This window comes from Pelodiscus sinensis, chromosome 1, assembly GCF_052426305.1.
Source record: "Pelodiscus sinensis isolate ZL-2025 chromosome 1, ASM5242630v1, whole genome shotgun sequence".
Lineage (NCBI taxonomy): Eukaryota > Metazoa > Chordata > Testudines > Trionychidae > Pelodiscus > Pelodiscus sinensis.
The window spans coordinates 63,077,012-63,104,093 of record NC_143052.1 but is presented as its reverse complement, the minus strand read 5'-3'; the positions used below and the strand labels follow the sequence as shown (position 1 = coordinate 63,104,093).

At 44.7% G+C, this 27,082-nt stretch overlaps 1 protein-coding gene across 1 annotated transcript in view; it reads right to left on the bottom strand.

Moving 5' to 3' along the window:
* The window catches only part of LEMD3 (LEM domain containing 3), a 56,694-nt gene extending 29,894 nt beyond the window's left edge, over positions 1-26,800 (bottom strand). The window contains exons 1-2 of the mRNA XM_025188256.3: positions 25,246-26,800; positions 8,812-8,846 (exon numbers count right to left, since the gene is read on the bottom strand). Of these exons, the coding sequence (XP_025044041.3) occupies positions 8,812-8,846; positions 25,246-26,710 (1,500 nt within the window). The 5' untranslated portion in view covers positions 26,711-26,800. The remainder of the gene's footprint in view (positions 1-8,811; positions 8,847-25,245) is intronic.
* Between the last annotated feature and the right edge of the window lie 282 nt (positions 26,801-27,082).

Below are 27,082 nucleotides of genomic sequence, written 5' to 3'. Positions count from 1 at the left end.
CAGAGGGGAGGTGATCGCGCCCCACCCTGCTTGTTGAGGTAAAAAAACCGCCGCTGTGTTGTCCATACGAACCAGGATTGAGCGGTGGGCGAGCCTTGGCAGGAAGGCTTCGCAGGCTTGCCTCACCGCCCACAATTCCCGGACGTTTATGTGTAGGGCTCGCTCGGTGGGGGACCAAAGGCCTTGAGTTCTGTGTCGCCCCAGGTGCGCTCCCCAGCCCAGGTCGGATGCATCGGTGACCAGTGTCAGGGAGGGGTATTGAAAGGGACCCCACTGCGTACCACAGATTCCTGGGTCCACCATAGGAGGGAGTCCAGAATTTCTTTGGGCATCATAATTATCGAGTCCCAAAGACCCCTGGACTGGCTGAAGGCCCTCGCCAACCATGCCTATATGGGTCTCATCCGCAATCTGGCATGGCGGACCGTGTAGGTACACGCCGCCATATGCCCTAGGAGCCTGGAGCAGACCCGAGGGGTCGTTATAGGGGACCGGGTTAGCCCCGAGATCAGCTCCACTATGGAGAGGAACCTGCTCTTGGGCAGGAACGCCCTTGCCACCCTGGAATCGAGGAAGACTCCCACAAATTTGATCTGTTGCGAGGAAGTCAGGGATGACTTCGACATTTATCAGGAGTCCTAGCATTAGGAAAAGAGCTCGTGAGTGCCACGTGAGCTTCTACCTGCCCGTACGAGCGACCTCAGATCAACCAGTCGTCGAGGTACGGAAACACGTGCACTCCTTGTTTGCGGAGATATGCAGCAACCACTGCCATACATTTCGTGAATACCCTCGGTGCCGTACATAAACCAAAAGGGAGCACCGTAAACTGAAAATGGTACTGACCCACCATAAACCTGAGGAACCTCCTGTGGCTGGGTCTGATGGCCCCATGGAAGTACGCGTCCTTGAGGTCGAGAGTCGCGTACCCGTCTCCTAACTGTAGCACTGGGATGACCGATGCCAAGGTCACCATTCTGAACTTGTGTTTTACAACTGCCTTGTTTAGATCTCGGAGGTCCAAGATGGGGCGGACCCCTCCCTTTGGTTTGGGAACAACAAAATAACGGGAGTAAAAACCCCTTCCTCGCAGCTGCGGAGGAACCTCCTCTATCGCTCCTTTTTCAAGGAGCGCAGACACCTCCTGACAGAGGATGTGTACGTGAGGAGTGTCCCTTACTAGAGACGGCGAAGGGGGATTTGAGGGCGGCTGGCCTAGGAATGGGATAGAATAGCCTCCACTTACAATGTTCGGAACCCAGGCATCTGAAGTTATTATGGCCCAAGCATGGGCAAAAAGGGAAAGCCTGGCCCCAAACAGGGGGCCAGGGCAGGAGATTGGTACGTGACTCTCGAACGAGGCGTCAAAACTGAGGCTTGCCCTGATGGGAAGGACCGTGAGGACCTCCACACTGGGTATCGGTCCTGGGGCGATGACGTCGACCCCATGCCCCCTGAGGGTGCGCAGCCGCCCCGGAACCTCCACTGGAGGCCCGGAGACGGCGCCTCCAGTAATCCCCACGGGGAACCTGGGGCTGCGCCCTTCCCTGCTGCCTATAGGGCAGCTGTCGCCGCTGTGGGGCCAGCATGTGGATGCGCAAGGACTTTAGGGTGGACCTTGTGTCCTTCAGGGTATGGAGCCTAGAGTCAGTGTGCTCCGAGAACAGATCTTTGCACTCAAAGGGCAAGTCCTGAATTGTGTGCTGCACATCCGGGGGAATTCCTGAGACGTGGAGCCATGCCCCCCGACGCATAACGACACCAGTTGCCATCGTGCAGGCCGCTGAATCCACGGTGTCAAGAGCCGCTTGGAGAGGAGTTCGCGAGCTGACTTTACCCTCTGAGGCAACAGCCGCGAACTCCTGGTGGTCCTCCACAGGGAGTCTGTCTCGGAACTTTGACAGCCTGCCAGGTGTTAAAGGCATACCTACTCAGCATCGCCTGCTGGTTTGCGATGCGGAGTTGTAACGCCCCCCCCCCCCCCCGTGGCGTAAACCTTACGGCCCAACAGGTCCAGCCGCTTAGGCTCCCTAGCCTTTGGAGAAGGACCCGGCTGAGGGAGTCTTTCCTTTTGGGGCCTGGCCTGCATGACCAAGGACCCAGGGGTGGGTTGTGAGTACAGGTAATCATGCCCCGAGTTTGGGACGTAATAACGCCTCTTGACCCCTTTTAAGGTAGGGGTCAAGGTTGCCGGCGTTTGCCACAGGGCGTTAGTAATCTTTGATACCGTTTTGTTAAGCGGTAAGGCCAATCGCGCAGGCACATCTTCCGTGAGGATATCCACCATTGGATCCGTGTCCTCGATGAGAGGCTCCACCGGAACGGCCAAGTTGGCAGCCATGCAGCGGAGGAAGTCCTGGTGCGTGCAGGCATCCATTGACGGCAGACTCGGTGCAGGGTCTGCTAATGCTTTGTCTGGGGATGACGATGACGACGACTCCTGAAGTGTCACAGGAACAGTTGTCGCCAACTGCGGAGCCGACTGGGTAGCTCGCGCTCCCAATAGGTCCACCTCCGGTGCCAGTAGTTGCGGTGCCGCTGGATCGGATTGAGGTGCCCGGAGAGGGGAGGGAGGGGCTCGGGATAGGCACGCAGACGATTGGGAACGGTGCCCTGAAGTCCCCGACCGCAGAGAAGGAGGCATCTGACCCTGACGGTAGGCCCATGGGGTCCAGAAAGGCCACTGTGGGTGCGGAGGCCACGTTTGTTGAGTGTGGTCCCTCCTATGTCTGGACCTGGACCTATGGGTCGAGGATGCCTGAGCAGCATCCGAGTCCGAGGAATAATCGGACTCGGGCCAGGGTGGAGCCAATGAAGAAAACGGGGCAAACCTTGCCATTGACTCGGGCTTACCTGCATGAGTACGTCATGGCCGCACTAACTGTGGGGCCGGGGAGCCCATGCCCTGTGTCAGAAGGTTCACTGACAGTTGCGGCACCGGGGGACCCAGACCCGGTACCGAGGGTTCTACGGCACCTAGTTGCAACCCGGTGCCGGTTGAGTTGCGGCCGGCGGTTGCGGCACCGGGATACCCAGGCCCGGTGCCTGACAAGACCACTGCGTCGATGCCGGTGCAGATGAAGGCACGGAGACGGACGCCGGTTCCTGGGTGACCTCCATGGAGAAGAGAGATGTCTGAGTGGACTCCACATGGCTACTCAGATACAGCACCGGCACCGCCAGGCGGGGAGCTGGGAAGGAGCTCAACTGCAGCGAAGTTCGCACACGATTGGAAGCTCCCTGAGAGTGACGGTTTGGTGTCGAGACGGGTGGGTGCCGAAGTAGCGATCAGTACGGACCCCACATAGGGTGGTCCCAACGCACAAGTAACTTTAGCATGCCGACCTGGGCCATGCTGGGGCGAAGCCGTAGCCAGCCGAGCCTCCGATGATGGTGACCTCGACCCTTCCGAGTCCACCGAGGATGGAGGGGAGGTCGTGAGGCTAATAAGGTCCTGCGCAGCCTCGAACATATCCGGCGTGGACAGGTGATGTGGAGGCAGGCGACCAGGACTACCTAAGCCTCCCCGGCGCCGATGGTGCGGAGGGGACGATACGCGCACCAGAGAGCCCACAGTGCGGTGCCCAACCGATGTTGTCTTCTTCGAAGGGGACCTTCCCCGGGATTTCTTCACTCTCTTAGTCGGAGGAGAGTGTGACCGGTGCCGAGAACTCGCCGCCGACTCGCGGTGCCGGTGAGGGGCCTCCCGCGTGGAAGCCGGTGCGCTGCGCACCACAGGCTGTTCCGGCGGCACCAGTTGAAGCGCTGTCTCCATGAGGCAAAGTTTCAGGAGGGAAACCCTTTCTTTTCTGGTACGGGGCTTAAAGGACTTGCTATTGCCTGTAAGATCTGCCAGATGATTCTCACCCAAACACTTAAGACAGCTGTCGTGTGGGTCGCCCCTGGGCATAAACTTCCCGCAGTCAGCGCACGTTCTGAAGCCTTGCGGCCCTGGCATTCCTTACCCCCAAGGGGGAAGGAACAAAGCAAAGAACCTAACTATCTAACTGTGAGAACTATTTACAAACGAATGTGAGAACTGGAACCATTAACTAATTAAGTAGACTGGAGATATGGAGACGCTCCAACGACCGTTGCTGCGGTAAGAAGGAACTGAGGTGGGGGCAGTGCTGGCAGGGGTACTTATGCCCCGCCATGGCGGCGCCACTCCAGAGGGCGCCCTGCCGGCGCTACGGGTACCGCTAGGGAAAACGCTCCGGAAGACGCGGTGCACACGGTGTGCACACCTACTTCGAATGGACATGAGCAACCACTCGAAGAAGAAAAATATTAAACAAAGCTCCTGGAAACTGGTACTCATTAAAGGTACTATGACACTTTAAGCAAAACTAGATATGTTACACCATCCTAGCTGAACTTCTTTTCAATTATGTTCTATCCGTATGAAATTCAGGCTAAAGTTAGACTTTTGGAAAGGCCAAAACAAAAACTCATTATATTATCTACCCTCATTCTTGACTAGCTCACTTTCCATGAAAGAAAGCTGTAGAATCCAAAGGGTAAAGGTAAAAAGACAATTTGAACAATGCACTAGACTAGGAGTCAGGAACAGAGAATAATGCAAACTAAGTAGTGAATTATTCTAGTACCTCCTGTGACTGTAGGTATGTCCCATTTTTTTGTGACTTTACACAAACACTTTATATCAGACATTTCTTTTATCTGCACAATGGTGTTAATAGCTCCTTTACAGGACTACTATGAGGTTTAATTATTGGTGCTTTTACAGTCCTTTGCAGTTCTCAGATAGAAGGCACACTTTAGAAGGCTAAATATTTAAGTGGTCACTAAACACTTTCAATAACATTCTTCTCTAGCATAAGACTTTTATTAGCTACTTAAACTGAAAATATTATGGTGTTGAACAGATAAGCAGCAATTAGCTCAGGTTTAGGAGGTTCAGAGAAGGATTTCATATTTTTGTACATTGCTTGCAACAGAACACTAGTTTTTCTATCCTTCAGTCTCAGTTTTTCAAATCTGAATTAGTTTAATGAAGGAGAAATACATTCAGATACTTAGATTCTCTCTCTCCTACGTCAGACAAATCTCAGCATCTAGGTGACCAGTTAGTGACTTCCACCAATTCAAAGAGATTTAAATACTTAAGTTCCTGCAGTTTACAGTAAAATCATCATTCACATCCAAAATAAAAAAAGTATTGGACTGCAGAATTCAGCCACAGTAGTGGCTGCATTTCAAAGGTCTGTGTGGTGTAGTATCTCATCACAGAAATAGATCAAAAGGCTATGCAGTCAAAACTGTTCAGATTCATTCCTCTGGATAAAATGTTCTACTAGAAGGAGTTACTTGTCAGTAGTTGCATATATTATATCTGTGCATCTCCACTTGCAGGATGGAAGCTGTGTAATAGCTCCGAACTATTTAGAGGAAAAAAAAGCATCTATTAGGGTCAACCAAGCTCTCCTGTGTAGTCTGAACACTGAGAACCAACTCTGTGCTATGATAAAATGAAAGAAACAGGAGACTCTAAAGACACCAAGAGTAAGTAGCATATTGGTAGCTTATTGGTTTTGTGTAAGCCATATAAGTAACTTTTCTTGTTTCTGCTATGATTACCTCAGAGGAAATCACCTCTCTTCCCAGGACATACAACTGCAGATGTAGTCCATGGAGGCCCCTGAGCTGAATGAAGCCCCTTTGGCATTGAGGGAGGAAGTAACAGTTGGCAGTGCTGTTATGGCCCTAGACATGTAACAGTCCAGCTTTAAGACTGAAGAGTGTCAAACCTTCCAGAGAATATTTTCTGGAAAACCAAGTTTGTCAGTCTTCAGGGCATGCCTCAATGCACACCTTTCTTCATCGATCATACAGAGATTGACACCATTAGGCAGGGATGGGTGTAGGACTCTGGTAATTAATTTCAGTTAGAGTCTTCTTGTTGCTGTAGGTGAACGTAATAAATTAAAATCTATTTGATAAAAATATTGTTAAGTGTACCCAAAACAATAGCTTTGGAGTTCTTTTATTACACTTTGTATACATATAAATCATATTTCATGAATATTTTATTAGTAGGTCCCTAGATGAACACTTGAAGAGATTAAACAAGACTGAAAACATTTTTCTAAATACTCATGACAGTGGGAAGCCAAATAAACTATGGAAGGCCTACCATTGTCAGTTGTAGTGGAGATTTGTTCAGTACCTTGTTAAAGTACTCTAGTTTCACTGAAGCATGCATTAAGAAGCGCTCTATGCCAAAGAAAGGCAATTCTTGAAGCAATGAAGGTATGGAACACAAAAGTTAAGACTATCATCATTGCTAGAACTCTTAAATGCAGTCACAGTGCAAGATTCATATAGACAGCAGCAGCCGCAGCCTGAATTGAAATCACATTTAATTCACAAAAGACTAATTTAGATGTATTGTGTCCAGTTTTTGGGCACCACATTTCAAGAAAGATGTGGAGAAACTGGAGAGGGTCCAGAGAAGAGCAACAAGAATGATTAAAGGTCTAGAGAACATGACCTATGAAGGAAGGCTGAAAAAATTGGGTTTGTTTAGTTTAGAAAAGAAAAGGTTGAGGGGGGGACATGATAGCAGTTCTCAGGTATCTAAAAAGCGTCATGAGGAGGAGGGAGAAAACATGTTCATCTTGGCCTCTGAGGATAGATCAAGAAGCAATGGTCTTAAACTGCAGCAAGGGAGGCTTAGGTTGGACATTAGGAAAAAGTTTCTAACTGTCAGGGTAGTCAAACACTGGAATAAATTGCCCAGGGAGGTTGTGGAAACTCCAGCTCTGGAGATATTTAAGAGTAGGTTAGATAAATGTCTATCAGAGATGGTCTAGACAGTATTTGGTCCTGCCATGAGGGCAGTGGACTGGACTCGATGACCTATTAAGGTCCCTTCCAGTCCTAGTATTCTATGATTTGCATAATGTGCAATGATTGAGTGTCTTGTTGGCTTTATTCAACAACCACAAACTAAAACTTCGAGGATCAAAGAATAATAGTAACCACAATATTTGATAAAGGTTATGAAGAGAAAGTGTAATTTATTCAAGAACACTGGCACTGGAAAGTTAAAATACTTCTCTTCATTGACTAAACATCTGAAAAATTCAGCATTTCTGGGGCCATGTAATGCACTAGCCATTTAGATGTAATCAGGAATCTTACCAGGCATTTAGAATCTTCTAGCTAGAAAACATGTAACTATCCAAGAGTCACACAGGATCAAAATACATTCAAATACCAGATTTTAAAAAGTTTTACCTCAACAACCTGGAGATGGAGATAGTCAACTTCCTAGAGAACATTTTATTTAAAACCAAATTTGTTTCCATCATTTCAAATAAGGAAAATAGCAAACAAAAAAGAAAAAAAACTTACTAACAAAGTTTTGAAAGCTTAGAACATACTGTTCAAATCTTTTGTTTCTATGGGGAAAAGAAGCCACTCATAACTTTGTAGTGTAGATGTAGCCCTGCAATAGAATAATGTAGCTGGAGTCGACATACCTTAAATCACATTGCTGTGGGCTCTACACTGCAGAGGACTCAACAGGAGAAATTTTCCTGTTGACTTACTCTACCCAGGACAAGAAGAGTAAAGGAACTGGATCAGAGAGCACTCTGAAGTCAACTTGGTAGGTCTTACATAAACCCACTAAATTTATCACTAGTGAATCACAGAGCTCAATCCGTCCTCTAGTGTAGATGTACGCTGAATGACCATTTGCTCAAGGTACTTGTGAGAACTGTTTTCATGAATCAACTTAATGTCTGACAATATCAGCTAACAAATTATGTGGATTAGAAGGGAGTATGGAAGGGAACTGGATAGCATAATCCATAATGACAGCCATAGTAATTCTACTCCACGCTAGAAGGAAAATGACAAGATTCCCAGAAGGAAAGGGAAAAGTATAAGGAACAGGATAAACTAAAAATTGGTTCTTAAGTTGTCTGTCAAATCTGATGCCCAGGAGACTATAATGTCAAAAGAATCACCTCTTCCTGCAGCACTTATGAGACTTTCTAACCTTGTGGGGAAAACTTGACATTGTGGGATATTGTCTTTCAACTCAATCTTCTTGGAAGAAGGCATTCTATCAGAGACCTGGTTGCCAACTTCATGTTACAAAGACCTCAGAATGGGTCCACTCAGAAACTGATAACCCAATTCTCTAGATGAAGTCAATAACATGATGTAAGAAAAACAATGTGGAATAGCGGGACAAATTCTCTTTAGTGAAAACCAATTTCTGAAGCCCTTCCTTAAGAACAAAGACCAAAGAGTTAGTAGAAGAATTGAATCTCCTGATATTTCATATAGGGTTTCCCCCTCCCCCTAACTTTAGAACACTATCCAATAAGATTGGGTTTTGTGGAACTTAAAAACCTGAAAACTAGTACAGTTATTTACAGGATTTTACAACATGGCAGAATTGTTTTATATTAAAAGCAATCTAAGATAATCTGGAAATAAACTTTACTGTTCAAGATTTTTAAAATACAAAAATTAAGACAGCATAGAGAAGACCACATTAATTTTGTACATTCTTTCAATCACATTTGCTTTAGTTATAATTCAAGTAGCATTTTTAAACTAAGAATAGTTTTAGGTCCTAGGTCTTGCAGTAGTCCATTTATGTAAACATTAGAGATGCTTACAGAACAGTGAAAAAATTAAATAAGACATAATGACCTCTGCTAGAAGTATACAATACATTACAAAATTTCACATACTTTAGCAGCTATTGGTATTTGCATCAATGTCATACAAACATCTAACAAAACATAAATCCATGATTTTACTTACTTGTATTTTAAGCTGCTCAATCAAGGGATTTTCAACTATTAAGGGTAAAAAAAACACGTTTCATTAGTTTACTCACTGGCTTGTAAATGATAAGAAAATATATTCATATTAGTTAATTATAATATTAATATTATAGTCCATTAATATTATAGTGTTAGCACAACATTTCATAGTGTATAAAGTTAACTATATAAATATTTTTAGGAAAAAGTACACCTCTTTAAATGTATGCTAAATGAAGATCAGAGAGCTACAACAGCAGCTTACTGCACTAAGATTCAAATTCTGTGTAATTAAATCCCAGCAGTTAGGACCTATAATTAGCAACATAACTATTTAAATTGTTTTTAACAACCACTTCAATATGAATATAAAAATACAGAGTTATTTAGCAAACCCAAAACCAACTTCAAAAGTCATTCAAATATTACACTAACTGAATTTTGAGGAGCTAGGTATTTTCCACAGTATATAGTGTAATCGATGCAGGTGTATTTCAACATACATTCTTATTCAATGAAAATCCCTGCATAACATGATCTTTAAGAGAGACTACTTAAGAGTCTCAAATGAATAGGAAGTATAAGTCTGTTTACAACAGCAAGTAACACTTTTGACAGAATAATTTCCATGGTTCATTTAAGCTGCAGCTAAATCTGTTTATAACTTTAGAACCAGAAGAAGCTAATGCTAGACAAATTAGAAACGGAAACAAAGGGCAAATGTTTAGCATACAACAGGCAAGGGATATGGTGGATTTCCCATCACTTGAGATCTTTAAAGAGTTCAAAGTATAAAACAGGATTACTCAAGTGTGTAAACTGCAATGTTTCTGCTTTTTAAAAATATGACATCACTTGGTTTCAAAATCTAAATTTTTATTTAAAAGTGAAGTCAAGACTCTGGACCTGTTTGCAGACTTTAAAGATATTAGCAAAAATCAAATTGATGCAACCCTTTCTGCCTATGTCTGTCAACATCTGTCTTCTGGAATTTGTTAACAGCCCCCATTCATACCTGAAGTTCAATGGTAATTACAAGTGTGAAAATTAGCTATTTTACTACTAATGATTTTAGGAAAAACAGTGTTAATGTTCGGTCATTGTTCGATTTTGTGGCAAAATAGAGTATAGTAGGGCAACTAGTTCAAGTCAAGCATTTCTGAATCAAGAAACAAGAAATTCAAATCCCTATGACTGAAAAAGTGACTGCTGCTCCTGCCCAAGAGAGGAAGGATGGGTGAATGAAAAAAACAAAGCAAAACTAAAACAAAACCCAGAGATAGAGAATACATCACATGTTCAACTGCAAAAGCCTCAACTGCCTTGTAAATACTAGAAAATAAGGCCTGGTCTACACTACGAGTTTAGGCTGAACTTATCCACAGTAAGTCGATTTTCTAAACAATGTGTCCACACCACTAATCCGGTTATGCTAAGAGCCATTAAAGTCAATTTCAGTACTCCTGCTTTTCACCAGTAGCAACAATAAACTTGAACTTGCATGCTCAACTCTATGGCAGTGCAGACGTAGTGCTGTGAAAGTTGACATTCCTGGCCATCACGAGGTGTCCCACAGTGCCCCTGCTATGACCGCTCTGGCCAGGACTTTCAAATCTGCTGCTCTTCAAGTACAAAAGGAAAGCCCCAGGAAAATCTGAATTTTGTATCCTTAGTGGTCAGCTGACCTCAGAGCAGGCAGCACACTTGATCATGAATGCCAGGGCTGCAAACAAGCACCAGAATGGAGTGTGCAGGAGATCCAGGATCTCATTGCTGAGTGGGGGTGAAGAATCAGTTCAGGCAGATCTGCAAACCAGCAAAAGAAACACTGATATCTTCGCCAAGATCACAAACAGGATGGTGGAAAAAAGAATACACCAGGGATACTCAGTGTGAAATGTCACATGAAAATAAAGGAACGTACTAGAAGACACTCCTATGAGAATCTGTGGTATTTGGGGAGGAGGGGGGGCAGGACCAGTTACCCAAGCCAGTCATTGGATTCCTCCAAAGACACTTCTCTGGCAGCCTCAGGCAGCACGATGGAAGACAGTGTAGATGAGGAAGGAGGAGGAGAATGATTAAGAGGAGAATGGGGCAACCAATCTCACTGACAGCCAGGACCTTTTTAATAACTTTGGAAACAATCTCACTGCCTGGTCCTGATGGCAGAGAGGGCACGTCTAGTGAGTTCACATTTTTAATCATGCTACAAGTGAGAGAAGGGATTTGGGTGTGATCTGAGACAGACACCGTGCCTACACATACAGGGGACACTGAAACAGTTCGTTAACTTGTCTGGAAATGGAGCGGGAATCCTCCCTGCACATCTCCATAAAGCTCTTATTGAAATACTCTGATCTTTCACAAGTTTCTGGGGAAGTCTGCCTTATTCCATCCTCTACAGTAGGACACCTTTCCACACCAAGCCAGCAGTAAGTAGTCTGGCATCATTGCAGCACAAGCTATTGCAGCATAAGGTCCAGGTTTCTGGCCACATTCTATCGCTGTTCCTTATCATTCTGTGCAATTCAGAGAAAACTGATACTGTACATGGCAGCCTGGATGAAGCACTGGAAGCTATGTACCTAATACCACCGCAGATTAGGTCTGTTTGCTCATCCCCAATAAAGCCTGGCTTGAGCTCCTGCCATGCCTGGACCTGCTCCCCACCCCACTACAGGCTCCTCAGTGTCCATGTGAGACACTGACATGTCATGCCCTGACTCCCTCCCCAGGCTCCTACAGGAAGGGAAAGTTGCACTCTTCTGGCAAACGGGGTGCCGGACACGAGCCCCTGCTCTGCCGCCACAACACCATGGCTTCCCTTTGCAAATGCAGATGCTTGCATAGCTGCAGGAGCTGCTATCTGCAAGCACTGTGTCACAGATGCTTTCAAAGCAGAAGCAAAAGACCGAGCACCAACCTATCCCTTACTATGCCTGCCACCAAACTGAGTCCAGCTGCTCCACAGAGATCTGTGGAGTACATGCTGCATAGCGGGCACTTAAAAGTATAATTTTGGCATTGTACACAATATATGCCTATTGTCTTGGACAGGTGTATGCTAAAGAGATTAGGTTCTGTGCTCCAAAACATATCTCCTATAAATTCTGCCCTTCACTTTTTGTTACAGGAGGTGCAACAGTGAGCCTGCTGCATGCTCCCCTGGGTCCTGCTCCTCCAACTGTTCTTCTAAGCACAGATCCGAAGGGGAAAAAAAAAGTAGGGATAACATGTTCAATAAGCAAATGTAAACTGCCCACGTGGGCAGAGAGTGATGAAGCGAGTGGAGGAAAACACTGCTGTAGGAGATGCAAGCAGTGTGAGGACACAAAAGTGAGCAAGGAACTCGAAGACAGAGGAGAAAATCTTGACGACCATGGTGGACTCACATGACAGCCGGATGCATGGGTACCTGCTCCAGGTCACATTGACCCACATTCACTCCTCACCACGTTCCATAGCCTTTTCTCCCAGGGCCTTAGAACGCAGGAGGGATGAGGTAGGGAGAGTCAAGGGCAGCCTCACACAACTGCCAGGGATGTGTCCCAGAACAAGAAGAAAGTTCTAGTTTCCAGCTTTCTGAAGAGACTGCAGCTCCTAAAGAGGTGTATGTCGTGCAACTTTCCCAACCACCCCATGTGGAGGTCAGTGAAATGGCCCTTGTGACCCACTAACATCTACAGCACCATCACGTAGTACCCCTTGTTATTTATGTACTCTTGTCCAGGTGTTCGGGTGCCAACATAGGGATGCGTGTACCATCTGTTGCCTCACCACAGTTAGGGAACCTCATCATGGCAAAGCCATCCACTATATCCTGCACATTTCCCAGAGTCGTTACCCTTCCTAGCAGAAGAGTATTGATTGCCTTGACTACTTGGATCACAGCAACCCCACTGTAGATTTACCCATTCCAAACTGATTCCCAAATGACCGGTAGCTGTCTGGCAAGCTTCCACAACTATCAGAGCAGATAGTCTGATATTGCTACATTTCAAGGCAGAGGGAAAGCAATTTGCAAACTTCCATGAAAGTGGCCTTACGCATGCTGATAGACCACATTGTAATACAATTATGGGGCTGTGTGCTTGTCTCACCGCAACAGAACCTGCTTTCCACTGAGTCAACAGGATCAAATGACATCGTCATCTGCCAATCGCTTATCTCAAGGGCTTCACAGAAAAGTCTGTTCATGGCATCAAGATTCTTCCTCATTCCAACATATCCGGAATAGGCTCTGGACATACTGTAGCATAAGACGCAAGATGTTTGTTATGACTGCCACAGAACTTTGATGCTGAACAAGTTCCATGCTGAGTAGTGACATAAAAAAATCGTTTAAAAATTTAACTATGTAACCACTAAAAACCCTACTGGTTATGTGAGCTGCCTCCCCAGGAGTGGGACCGATAAGGGCTACCAGTTTTGCTGCTACAGCGAAGCTGCCTCCCTAGGGGCATGGCCACCATCAAATTCTTGTGTACAGTAGGAACATACACCTTAGACTTTACAAAAATTGAGTGTTCAAAAAAAAACTGACCGTAACAAATTCAACCTTATTTCATAGTGTAGACTGAGCTTTCAAAGACCTGATTGTCAGAAGTGCTGAGCCCAAATAACTTGAACGGAAGTGAACAGTTGCTCAAATACCTCTGAAAGGCAGGTTCTACATATGGTTCCCAAGCTCCCTTTATAGATGCAAACACTTTCAGACATTCCCTACTCAAGCATCAAAGACATCAGCTTGCCACAGCTTTCTAGATTGCATTTATTTACTCAATGAAACATATGGTGTACACTCAACATTTTAAATCTAAAGACCCTATGAAACTGAAATTAATATTAAACAAAACCAAAGAATATTTTAGTGATTGAACTAGTGTTTGGGTCAATGAGGAAGGAAAAGACAAATGCTGTGTGTTTCTATGCACTTTCCATGATTTAGGCTCAATTTGCTAGAGGGGACATGATGTCTTGACTAGGTATTTCCCTGTAAAAGCCCAGTACATTTTACCATTTCAGCCCTTGTAGGAGCCTGTAAAAAAATATGCAAGATTCTCCATGCTATAGTTTGCAATATTTTCATGCTTTCTAAGCCCTTCTTGCACAAAACCTGTTAATTGTTCCAATGCATGCAACGATCCAAATGGAGGAATTTAAGTTAATGTAATTTCATAATCCTCTCTAAATCTCTACATCACTGCATTCAGGTGAGTCCCACCATGTTTACAACTGCTCTAACATGTCCTCTGCAAGTTTACCAACACTTTACTCCAGTAGTTTTGAGTAGGGATGTTAAATTTCGATTAATTAGCTAATAAAGTAGTCGATGGAATTTCCATCGACTACTCAACTAGTCAATAAGGGGGATGCTCACTATCCCATGGCGCCCCTCCCTTTTGAAATATACAGGAGCTGCCCGCAGTTCTTGTACCTTTCAAAGGGAGAGACCCAGAGCAGCTCTTGCACATTTCAAAGAGAGAGGCAGCAGGTTCCCACACCAGCATTTGCTTATCCAGTAGTTGACTCTTGCTTACATCCCTAGTTTGGAGGACAAAGTTATAAACTGTCTGGCATGCTGACTACTTCTGTTCCGTTCAACCATAATACCAAAATGGCCAGGAACTATGTGGGGACTTTAGACCAGATTACCTGGGAAAGATAGCCAGTGCTACCCTCTTAGTTTCTTTTATTTTCTCATTTTTCAACTAAAACACAGGCACAAAACACAGGGAGTTGATTCCAATATGCTAAAATTAAATAAAAAACAGGGATCATGAGGCATGCTTCTTGCCCACCTTTTTCCCTGCTTCAAGTATGCACATGCATTGTTTGACCTGTGCGGGAGAGGGGGGGAATTGTCCTTTCATTGCTCTAAGTGCAGCACCTTCATGCTTAGGACCAGAAAAAAGTTAGAATTGCTTCTAACTGTGCTTTTACAGGAAGAACTGACAGCAAACTTTCCAATGTTGAAGCAGAGTTCCATATGCACTGGGAGGGAACAGGGAGCACAAGAGCACTCCAACTATTAGAGCATGTACCACTATTAAAAAGGTTCCAGGGGATATGCAGATGTTACCGTACACAACTATTTCCAGGTGAACAACCCTGATTTACTGACAAGTACCTTTTTCCCTATGGTCCTGTGCCTTGAGAACCTCTTGACCAAAGGCCTTAAATCTGTACTACTATTCCTGTCCCAAACCATGGCACAACCAATTTTCCAGACAATGTGAAATATGTGTATGGACTTTAGAGTACCAAGGAAAAAAAAGTTATCTTTTCAACAGAAGCTTCTCTCAACTGTAACTATGGTGAATCTAGACCTCCCATACCCAACAGGATGAATAAAAGAGCTGCTGATCTGTAACACACTGAAACACGTTAGCCAAAAAAAATTCTTACCTAGTTTCACAATCTTTAGATTTTTGAAGTAATTTTTAAATCCCAGATTCAGAAAGTGAAGTAACGTTTTCATTTCAATCAGCAATTTCTATTTTAAAAGTTGTCCAATCTTCTAGGCAAAAGATCCCATAGATTGCTAAAGCCAAATCAGTAATTATTCCAGCAAAAGGCAGCTCCAACTTGCAGCCATCTCCTATGATTTAAGCTTCAAAGTGAGATACTGAAGAAAGAGCAGTTTGCTCTAAGAGCCACAACAGTAATGCATCTGAAGAGAAGTGAGAATTGACACCATAAATTCCCCCTACCAAAATGAGAGAAAAATATCCCCTACTAATAAACTCCCCATCTGGCAGAGATGGGGTTAAAAAAAAAAAAGTGAGGAAAATCCCATTGTTTTTAGAGATGGTTTTTCTGCTAACTATTACCAATAAAAAGATACCCAAAACAAGCAGATGGCAACCTTTATACTAAAATTAATCTCTTCCCCTCCCCCCACGATCTCTTGAGTCTGTGGATCTTTTGCCCCTCTTGTCCTTTTTTCTGGTATGTTAATATTTTCCATCATTCCTTCACTTCTCCCATCCCAAAATAAGTGATCCCACCTGACAAAGACCCTAACTCTGAAGAAATCTTGACATCTCCTTTGAAAGTCTGTCAATACTTCTGCTTTGCTCAGCAGCTCACAACATGGAATTATTTCCCTCAAGAAACAAGTATCACTGTTACTAGCACTTGACAGAGGGAAGAAGGAACTGAATTTGATTCCAAACTTCTGAGTTGTGCCTAGACACACAGTGCCATTTTCTCATTTCCCTTCTTCCATTGTCTTCTCATCTCTGGAAATTCTACACATCTCTTCACAGAAATACCAGTATGATACAACCCTCCATATTGCACGTGTACGTACACACACACACACAAATATGTTGATTTTACACACAAACCAGAACAGCAATAAGACTACTACTAAAGTCTGTCTCGTATATATATATATATATATTTATTTATTTATTTATTTATTTATTTTTTCATTCACTACTCTTTCACACTCCTATATCTTTTCTATAATGCTTTGCATGCTCCCTTGAAAAGATTTGCTTTCAACTACAGTAACATCCTTACTTCCACCTTTCAGGCCAGGAATCCGAATCTCAGCTCATTATGCTGAGAACAGACTGTACTCTGAACACAATTGAGCACACAATACAGAAGTGAAAGTGGATTACAAGACCATGGAAGCATGGAAGACTAGGACAAAGGAGTCTGACATAACAGAATGGAAGCCCCTTTCCCCAGCCCCCAATTAGGAGTGGCCCTTCCAAGCCACCGAATTTGTTGCAAATTCTGCCTGTAATATTCTATATGTTCCATTTGTTTGTTGTGTGTTTACCATAGGATTCTAAAGGCATCATTCAAGCAGGCATTACTTGCATGTATGCAGGAAAAGGGCAATAGCTTCAGATAATCCTACCTATTTACCAGTACTTAAAGAACAATGCAGGTGTCAAGAACTTTGGAGTGGATAAAAAGACAGTCTTTGAAGGGCAGAAGACAATGAGACAGAAGCTTCTGGGGAGCAAACTAAATCCAGTCCCCAGATGTTTGGGTGTCTGGGAAAAGTAGGCGTACCTACACTCACAGGTAAACACAGATGTGTAGATCTTTCACAGTGTTAAAAACCTCCCTCTTGAGATACTCATTCCCCCTATTGAGATTAAATGCTGTATGCTGACAAGGCTCTTTTGGGTCACTGTATTCACCACTGATCACAGCTCCCTTAAGGAAGAACTGCAGGTTTGAACCTAGTCAGATCTACTGAGCAATCAAGTCTCAGAGGGGTAGCTGTATATGCAAAAACAATGAGGAGTTTCTCATCCCTGAAACAAAAAGTCCCTGAAACAAAAAGTTTCTCATCCCTGAAATAAAGACAATGATGAAACCTTTTGCATTGTACATAATATTTTACTTTATTTAAAAAAGAAGCCTGGCCAACAAGTCACCAATTAGGGCCCAGTCCCTATCTGGCCACCGCATCATAACACTCCTGCACCCCACCTCACTCCAACCCTGAGCCCATCATACACCTGAATACGCTGCCCTGAGCCCCTCATACCCCACATCCCCTACCCCCTACCATAAGACTGACGGAAGACAGCCTGAATGCATGCATGATACTGGATTTGACCAGTTATGAGTAAATATCAAAGAAATGTGCGAAAAGATGCAGCAGCAGAAGCCCCATTAAATAAAAGTCTGTGACTAAGTTTCATTTATGATATTATTAATCATTATGTCAATCATCAATAATATTATGTTGTATATAGTCAGTCATGCAAACGGGCATTCTTATACAGCTCTTTGTTGATCACTTGTTCTGAACAATGAAGCCCTAAAACCTACTTACTGCACACCACAATACAAACAACAATTGTGGCAATACCTTCTAATTTTTTTCTTTTCAAAGGAAGCATTTCAACGTGTTGTTGGGATGGACTTGTTAAATTAGGGAAAAAGACATCTCAGCATTTGTGATTACGCTTACAGCGAGTCAGAATGCTTATAACTGAAGAAAAAATGGTAAATGACTAAGATTGGTACTTGACATTATTTGGCCTGTCAAAAGAGTGAGCATATCTTTAAAAGCATTAATTTATGAGCTAACAAAAGTAACAAAAAAGACTATCATCTTTAGCAGGCATAGCCTTGGAGACACAATCCCAATTTTAAAACATTTTTTAACTCAGAACATAGAATGTAAATGAAATTCTAAAATATGAATGATTACCTTGAACAGTGTTAGGTTAGAATTTAAATGTGATTTTTCAAGACTGAACAGTTACAAAAGAGAAATGAAATTAAACAGGAAACACTTAGCAACTATAAAAATAATTTTTAAACAAAAATATGCAGGCCAATTCCTTAGCTGAAACAAAATACAAGACTATGTAGCACTTTAAAGACTAACAAGATGGTTTATTAGATGATGAGCTTTCGTGGGCCAGACCCACTTCCTCAGATCAAAATTCCTTAGCTGGATTGTGTGAATCTCTTCTCTGTGTTAGGGCAAGTTTAATGACAATCTTCCTCTCCCCCCCCCCCCAAACTCCTTCTGAGTTCATTATGTATGCTTGTGTGGTCAGGTTAGACTGCAGGCTCTGCAGGGCAGGGAGCAGGTCTTTGCACTTCATTCAAGTGCTTTGTCAACTGTGCCCAGGAAAGCTCATGATACTATTTACATGTTTTGTTAGTCTTTAAGGTGCTACTAGACTATTTGTTGTTTAAGTTTTTCCTGTCTTGTCTATTGATGGCCTGACATACAAATAAATATAATTGTACATTTGTTCTAGAAGAGTCCAGCCAATCAAGATGCTCAATGCTCAAGCAGTTCACATTGTTCCCTGGTATTAGCATCAAGAAAGTGAGTAATCAAGACATTTAGGCAGGCTTGATAACACATGGTATCATGATGCAATCAAAAAAACTTGCAGATTACAGAGTCATTTTCACTGGAATATCTGACAATATTTTACCATGGACAAATAGGCAGTCAATTGAACAGCTTACCAACTTAGTTTCAATTTTCTAAGGAGTTTTAGGAGAACTACTCATTTGTACGTTATGAATAATAGGACATAATCCTTTCAGTTCCTCTTAATTTCCATCTGCCCACCAAGTTTTTGGTTAAAAGAAAACTTGTAACAAGTGTAAAGACAAACACACTAGGATCAGTATTGGGCAACCTACACTAGTGAGTGGGCCACATGAATGGTCATTCTTCAACTCAGTGAACCACAAGATTGTTGTAACCAAGAAAAGTTACAAGTTACTCCTGAGATGAGAAGTTTTGTTAACTGCGCTTGCGTACCTAGAATTTGTGGAGTATGCCAATGTGCCAACTATAACAGCCCTTTGATTGGCTAGGGAGGGAGCATATGGCTCTCAGTCAATGCTGTGTGCAATTAGCATACACTTCACTTTATATGCTTTTGCTTTACATGTGTCACTTTAGTACTGGTAGGAAAAAGCCTATGTGGATGGAAAACAGTGGAATCTGGCAACCTTGCGTGTGCCACACACAGAATCCCATTGGGCTGCGAGTTACCTACCACAGCCCTAGTTCTTGCTGAACAAACCAAGTAATCAGTGTAAAAGCATTCAGTAAGTAAAGCAATACACTTTTCTTGAAGTGTGCTGCAGGGATGTGAAAAGATTAACTGGTTAAGCAGTAAACATCACCCTTACCAGGTGATACTAACCAGTTCTGGTTTACCAGTGGAGGCTAGACAGCTCTCACCCCACTATGGATAGGGGGCTGCTCCAGCACCGTGGGGCTTACCACTGACAGGGGTTGCTCCGGGCATTTGAAGCAGCACCTGTCAGCAGTAGCTTGGGTGTGTTGCTGACATAGGCTGCTTCAGGCGTTCACGTTTATAACTTGGGTGCCACAGTGGCACACATCCAAACAAGCACACACGACCAACAGTGGTACACAAAACAAAACTCACTCCACTCATGGATGGAAACTCAACTACAGGTTGGACCTCCCTGGTCCAGACCCTCAGGACTGGAGCGGTCCCAAATGAGGGAATTTGCCAGGCCAGAGAAGGTACCCTGCCACCCCTCCCCACCTCCAGCTCCTTTGGCCCCGCTGCTGGCCAGGTGACACAGCTGCCCCGGCCCCACTGTCATAGGTGTTGCTCCAGCCAGCAAGGCAGCCAGCACTGCAGCATGCAACCCCAGCCCCACTGCCAGCTGGTATGAAACCCTGTCAGGCTGTCGATCGGCTGTGGCCCAGCTGGGTTGCCACGGCACCAATTCCACTGCCACAGCCCCACTCGGGCTGCCCCGGCCACAGCTGGGTTACTGGGCTGCCCCTGCCCTGCTACCATGGCCACACTACCACCACCGGGTTGCTGATGCCTGTCCCTGCTACCACCAGTCTTGCTCTGCGTGGGGCTTTCAGCTGCTGGCCCTCCTGTACCAGGGCGCTCTCATTCAGCAACATCTGTGGTCCAGTCAGAAGAGAATCCTGGTTTAGGAAGGTGCCAACTGCAGTCGCTTACATCCCTACAACAGATCCCACACACCAGTGGCGAATATAGAGATCAATAACCTCTCTACTAAAAATTGCCCTGTTTATGCATCCCAAGATTGCATTGATATTTTGACCAAAGTCATACCATGTCTAGGGATGTATCAGTATATACATTTAAACTTCATGGTTACATGCAAGGCCCTCCTCTACAATCCCTCTGCTGCCTCTCTATCAGAGGCAGCAGTGCGGGGCAGCAGGGAAGCAGGCAAGAGCTGGTGCTCATAAGGAGCTGGCTTTTAAGCAGATCACTGGGCCTCCAACATTCCTAATGAGTTTACCAACATCACATATCCACCCTGCCATTTGTTTCACATAGCTTATGAAACAAGCTACACACAATGACTCCACAGATAACATTCAGTGATGAAGCTGTGTTAGTTTGAAGATTCTAGAGAGACAAGATGGGTGTAGTAGTATATTTTATTGGACCAACTTTTTTGATGAGAAACTTTTAAACTTACACAGAGCTCTTCTCATCTTCCACCAACAGTATATTTTATTGGACCATTTTCTAACTTATTCACCTTGTCTCTTATTTACGATATAAAGTCTCCTACTATACACTATTTTTCTTATAAGAGCTCCTTCTCTCTACTTTAGAGTTATGTTACAGAGAGATTATTTCCTAGCATGTATTAAACCGGTTTAACAATTTCACTTTGCACAAGAGCCTCCTTTTTCTTACTTTGCCAACAGAAACTTTACTAGGTACTCAAGATTTATTTGCTCAAGAAGGTTACATTTCTAGAATTCTTATCTGAATTTCCCATTCTTTTACTGTGAAAACACACAAGAAGTTAACAAGAGAAGCAATCACTTAAAGTGCTTGGCAGTCCATGCATAGACATTTAACAGCTATATATATTTATAGTATCACAGCTGGATCACTAAAATTCCACTGCCTCCAAAGAGTAAACTATCATGGGCTAAAAGTTTTATACAGTTCAGCAAAAAATGGATTTCACCTTTACTGACTTACACATTGTTTAGAAAGTTAGGTTTTACTGAGGCCACGAAACAAACTACTTATATGAAAGTAAAAGATGTGTTCGTGTTGTAAAAAGTGATTATGTTTTTAGGTATAAATCAAACTGCTTTACTCATTCCTTGAAGATTTTCAGTTGTGGGAAACTGGATACAAGCAAAACAAAAATTATGTCGAAATTCCTCCAGCTGAAATTAAAGCTTCTTACTGCCACTCTTCTCAACAGGATTGTTTCTTGACATAATGATGCTGAACTATAAGATGATGCAGGGCCAGTTTTGAGGAAAAAATATCAAAAATAGTATTTAAAATAACTTTGTTTCTTTAAGCTGCAATTCTGGTGCAAAGTGACAAACTGAAATGTAATTTACAAGTTTATGGAATATTCCATAAACTTTGAATTTTTAATAGTTTGGTGTAGGAAGAGAAAGATAAGACTGAGAAAATGAGAGCTGAAAGATGACAGGGTCAGTTTTTGAACTTCAACCACTTAGTGCCAAGGTCATATATAAGAGACTAATTTAATTTGTAGAATAGTGACAGAGATGCAGCCGTGTTAGTCTGGTCTAGCTGAAACAAAAGACAGAACTATGTAGCACTTTAAAGACTAACAAGATGGTTTATTAGGTGATGAGCTTTCGTGGGCCAGACCCACTTCCACATATTAATCTGAGGAAGTGGGTCTGGCCCACGAAAGCTCATCACCTAATAAACCATCTTGTTAGTCTTTAATGTGCTACATAATTCTGTCTAATTTAATTTGCACACTGTTTACACAGGAAATGAAAACTTACCTACCCACTAATGTTTACAAGTCTCTTAAAGAGTTAGTGCTTGCTGCTTTTCTCATCAATGTTGATTAGGATTTTAAAAAAGAGAGACTAGACTAACCACCTTCTACCCTGTCTTACACTCAGAGGAAAGTACTCTTTTACTACATGGATTGTTAGTTCGCTGGGTATAATTTTCTTCATCAGGTTTCCTAAAACTTAGGGGCTTTTTAGTAAAATGGAACAATCTGAATTAGTTTGAGACAGCATAAGCACCAACTAGAGATGTGAACAGGTAACCAGTGTCCAAAAGGAACCCTCCTCCCCCTCCCATGATCGTGAAGGACTACTCCAGCTTCAAAGGGCCCCAGAGCACTTTAACCTAATGTTTAACTGTTTAATCAATCAGGATTTTACATCCCCAATTCCAACTCCAAGATATTTCTAGCTCTACAGGAAAAAATATCTTTTATAATAGAATACAGGACTAGTTATTCTGAAATAGTGATGTCCAACTTGTCACCAATAAAGGATACAAGAAAATATTTGATTATGAACTAGGGATATAAAGTCCCATTTAATTGGCTAACCAGTTAAACATGTTGTTTAACCATTTAACTGATTAAAGGGGTATGGGCAGGCAGTGACTATACAACTATAGGAGTCACAAGGCTCCTACAGGAAACAGCTAGACCAGCTCCATCTGAGCCTAAAGACTTATCTATACTTACTTGGAGATCCACACTCTGGAGATCAATCTTCTGGGGTTCGACTTAGTGGGTCTAGTAAGGACTGGCTAAATCGACTGCTCATGCCACTCCCTTCAATTCAAATTCTCCATGAGGTTGCAAAGAGTAAGGGAAGTTGTTGGGAGACTGTCTCCAATCAACCTCCCACAATGGAGACACCGCGGAAAAATCACTTAAAGTTGAATGCCTTAAGTCGACTTTCCCCCCCAGTATAGACCTAGGGAGCTCCTTGTAACCTACTTCTTAACAGACACCCAGGACTGTACGAGAGAAAGAGAAACCACAAACAAATAATCCACTACCAGTTCACCAATTCTCTGCACTAGTCAAGACTGGAGTAGCCTGGAGGCTGTTGGTGCTAGTTGGCAATAGTTCCCCAGTGACCATACACATTTGCTATAGTCTCATATACTCATCTCCCTACATGTCCATTGTATTTGTATCTTGAATTAGTTTATCTATTCAGTCTGCAAAAGCAGTTTATGAACAGGACTGCGCCTCCATCTGTGTGTTTTGCATGTTACACATGTACTGCCACTAAGGATATATGCAGCCTCTCATCTCAGTCACTGTTCCAAGAGCAGCATAAATCACTTATAAATACATGTTACCATGAACTGGTGCTCACTATCCGTAACGCAAAACTTTGTAATCCAATTTCTAATGAAAGGCAGTCTAGATAAAGAAAAACACTACTACCTTGACCAGTCAGTTCTGATTCCCATTTCAGGTAGGCCAAGAGTTGAATTAACATATGATTCACCATCCTGAAATGATGCACTCTCAATTTTTGTACCTGTTTGGTGGTTACAGAATGGTAACTTCTACATTCATTTTAAGTCATTTTAAAAGTTACTTCCACATAATCAAGAAGTCCAAATAGGTATTATGTGATGATTTAAAAGACAGATATGAGGCCCAAACGTAAGGTCTCAACCTTTGTTTTATACAGGTTGGTCAATCTTAGCTAAATTTACAACAAGATTTCTGACAAAAAGCACAGTGTCACATCTATCTAGAAAAGCAGTTCTCAAACATATCCGATCAGGACCACTCTGTAGTAGTTTGTGCTCCACACACACTCCACCACCCAGCTCTGTAGACAAAGCAAAAAGCAGCAGCTACTGACAGGGCATCCAGCTCTGAAAACAGCACCATGCCAGCAGTAGCACAGAAAGATGGCAGTGTGAAAATGAAAACAGCACCATGCCAGCAGCAGCACAGAAGATGGCAGTGTGAAAAAAGTGATATCAATCAATATCACTTTTCACAGAAGATTTGGCACCCATTTCTGCTACTGCCACCCCAGGGGTAATAGCTGGAGCCCACCATCTCCAGGTGAGGGATTAGGAAGAAGAGGGAGGGAGCTAAAGGAGGAAGAGTCCAAGCCTGGGTGACAGGGCTGCAAGTGTGCTGTCAGCCCTAGGGCAGTGGGGGGCTCTGGCTGTCCCTTTTGTCCCCACTTTCCAAGTGTGTACAGCCCTTCTGTTCAAGCCCCAGGGCTGACAGCCAGAGCTCTTCCAAAAAAAGCATATAGCTTACACTTCACTTGTCCTGTTCCTGTAACCTCCCTAGGCAGGCCTGCCCATAATCCGAGAACTATTGACCTAGAGCAGGGCTACTCAACTTTGGAAGCTGATATTAATAAAATGCAGTATTTACCCAATTTCCACCCATATGATAGCACTTTTAATGAACAATGACAGTCCAGGAATTTAATTACTAAAACACATATCAACGAAAGAGCATTATATTGACTACTATTTTGTTTTGGCTCCCATCTGCGGGCCATGTGTTGAGCCCCATATCAACCCAAACCGCACCACAGGCCGCAAACAGACTGGGCCGAGTAGCCATGACCTAGAGCAAAAAAAACTTTTTGCAGTATAACCTCACTTGTGAAAATATCATCCAAACTTGGGTTATGCTTTATTGATTACACAGCTTCAATTATGTATTAAAACGTCATCTGTTTTTCTGTCTGGCAGCTACAGTTGAACTAACAGCCGTGTTAGGATCACAGTCATCCAAATGCAGATTAATCCGAGAAAATCATATCAATATAAGGTTTTACCACCTAATTCATAAGATGAGTGGTCATAAAACATATGAAAGCGCTTAATGAAACAGAAAAACCATGATAAAGACAGGTGTCAACAGGTTAGCACAGGAGATCAAGTTTAGTTCTACACAAAGTTGTCAAATAGACTCATGAGTCACCCTGAGCAAGTCATAATCCTTCTGTGCCTCAATTTATACATCAGTAAGTGTGAACAATACTTACCTATAATATGGATGCATTGGAAAAATTATGCTGTCAAGACACTTAAGTGAAAAATGTTAAGAGCACAAAATATCATTGTGGAAGTGCAGGGCCCATTGTAATAAGAGACATCTTACCGCTGATTTAATTAATACTTACTGTTGACTTCCCCATCCTCTGCTGCTCCTGAACCTCTCATTCTCACATACATGAGTCCAAGGATCAGAAAAAACAAGCATGCAGCAGTTAAGAGAAACATGGACAGGTAATGTGCACTGAAGCCTCCGGTGGTGGATACCTCCTCTCTCTTAAACTGTTGGAGAAGCTCTTCCTCAGGCTCAGAAAGCTTTTGCTTATAGGTGTTTTTCAGGTATGTGTGATTAGAGCCTGTGTGGTTGGAGTGATTGATTCTAAGGGAAGAGGAGGTGGCAGCAACCAGGGGGACACTGTTGGTAGATGAATAAATCCTGGGTTCAATAGTAAAGCTCCCAGCAGCACCACTGAGAATATGATTATTGGCTGCTTTCCTAACAGTGCCCAGAGAATCACTGATTTTGCTGCTGTCCATGTCTGTGGGCTGCGACAGTTCCAACAGTGGAGAGGAATTCTTTGAGAAGGTGCTGCGGTATCTGGGGATGGAAGGGCTGGTGTCCAGGTTTTCCGAGTCTCCCACCCTCCTCACCGCTGCCTCCTCCTCCTGATTTCTGCCCCTGTCTAGACTTCCAGCAGCAGCCGCCTCCGCCCTGTCATTCATTGCGATTACACCAGCACTGCCGCCTCCTCCACCCCTTTGCTGGCCCGTCTCCATCATGCCAGCGCCGGCTGCAGCACGTTTGCCGACCATGAACGGGGCAGCAGATTTGCTCAAGCTCCGTCTGGCCCGGTGCTGGCGGGTTGCAGGCTCCTCTTTCAATACCTGCTGCTTGGCTCTCTCCCCCTTCTCCTCCTCCTCCGAGTCGGAATACTCGGCCCTGCCGTCCAGGGAGGGAGACCTGTTACCATTCACAGTCCGGTTCCTCCACTCCTGCTCCTCTTCCTCGTCCTCTTCCTCCCCGTCCCCAGGCTCCCGCAGGCCCTGAGTCTGAGCCCCGGCAGCGACGGCCGGTTTGCTGGCCACCGCCCCCCACCAGGCACTGGGCTTCTTCCTAGCCGCCTCCGCGGGGGAGCTGTTCCTCTGGCTGCAGGCGCCACGGAGGGCTGCGGGCCTCGGGCCGCGGACTGGGGGTGACGCCCGCTCCCTCCGGCTGCCGCCGCCGGCCTGGCTCCTGGGACCGGCCTCCACATCCGACTCGTCCGAGCTGAAGCCCAGCAGCACTTTGCCGCCCCCGGCAGGAGGTGCTGCGCGGCTCCGGCTGCCCCCGCCCGGCAAGTAGGGCTGGTCGGGGCTGCCCAGCCGGGCCCCCACGCCCCCGCCCGGCGCTGCCCCGGCCGCCGTATTATTGTTGTTGCTGTTCCGAGCCTTGTTGGCGCCGCCGCGGGCCCCGGCCCGCTCGTCCTCCCGCAGCTTCTTCAGCTTCTTCAAGTAGACGGGCCGGGTGCTCTCGGTGACCGCCCCCGGGGAGAAGCCGAAGCGCCTGAGCTCCGAGAACAGCTCCTCATCCGTGAGCTGCGCGGCCGCCGCCATGTTCCGCCGCCCCGCCGCCGCGGCGTTTCCTACCCACGCGCCGCGCCGCTCTCCCGTCCCCGCCGGAACTGACGCCTGCGCACTGCGCACTAGACTGTGGCCTAGACCCGTCTGTCACCCTGGAAGCGCCGCCCCCCGCCGGAGACGCCAGACAGACGGGAGCGGGGGGGGGGGGGGGAGAGACGTTCCCCGCCCGGGAGGCAGGAGACCGCCCGGCGGGAGCGCGTTGTAATGCGCCAAGCGGAGCGACTCCGGGGCGCGGGAGAGCCGCTCCGCCGTGCTGATGCCGCCCCTCGCTGACGGCCCAGGAAGGCGGCTTTGGGCCTGAGGAGGGAATGGTGCAGGCGGCCGGGCTGCACCCAGCAAAGCTGT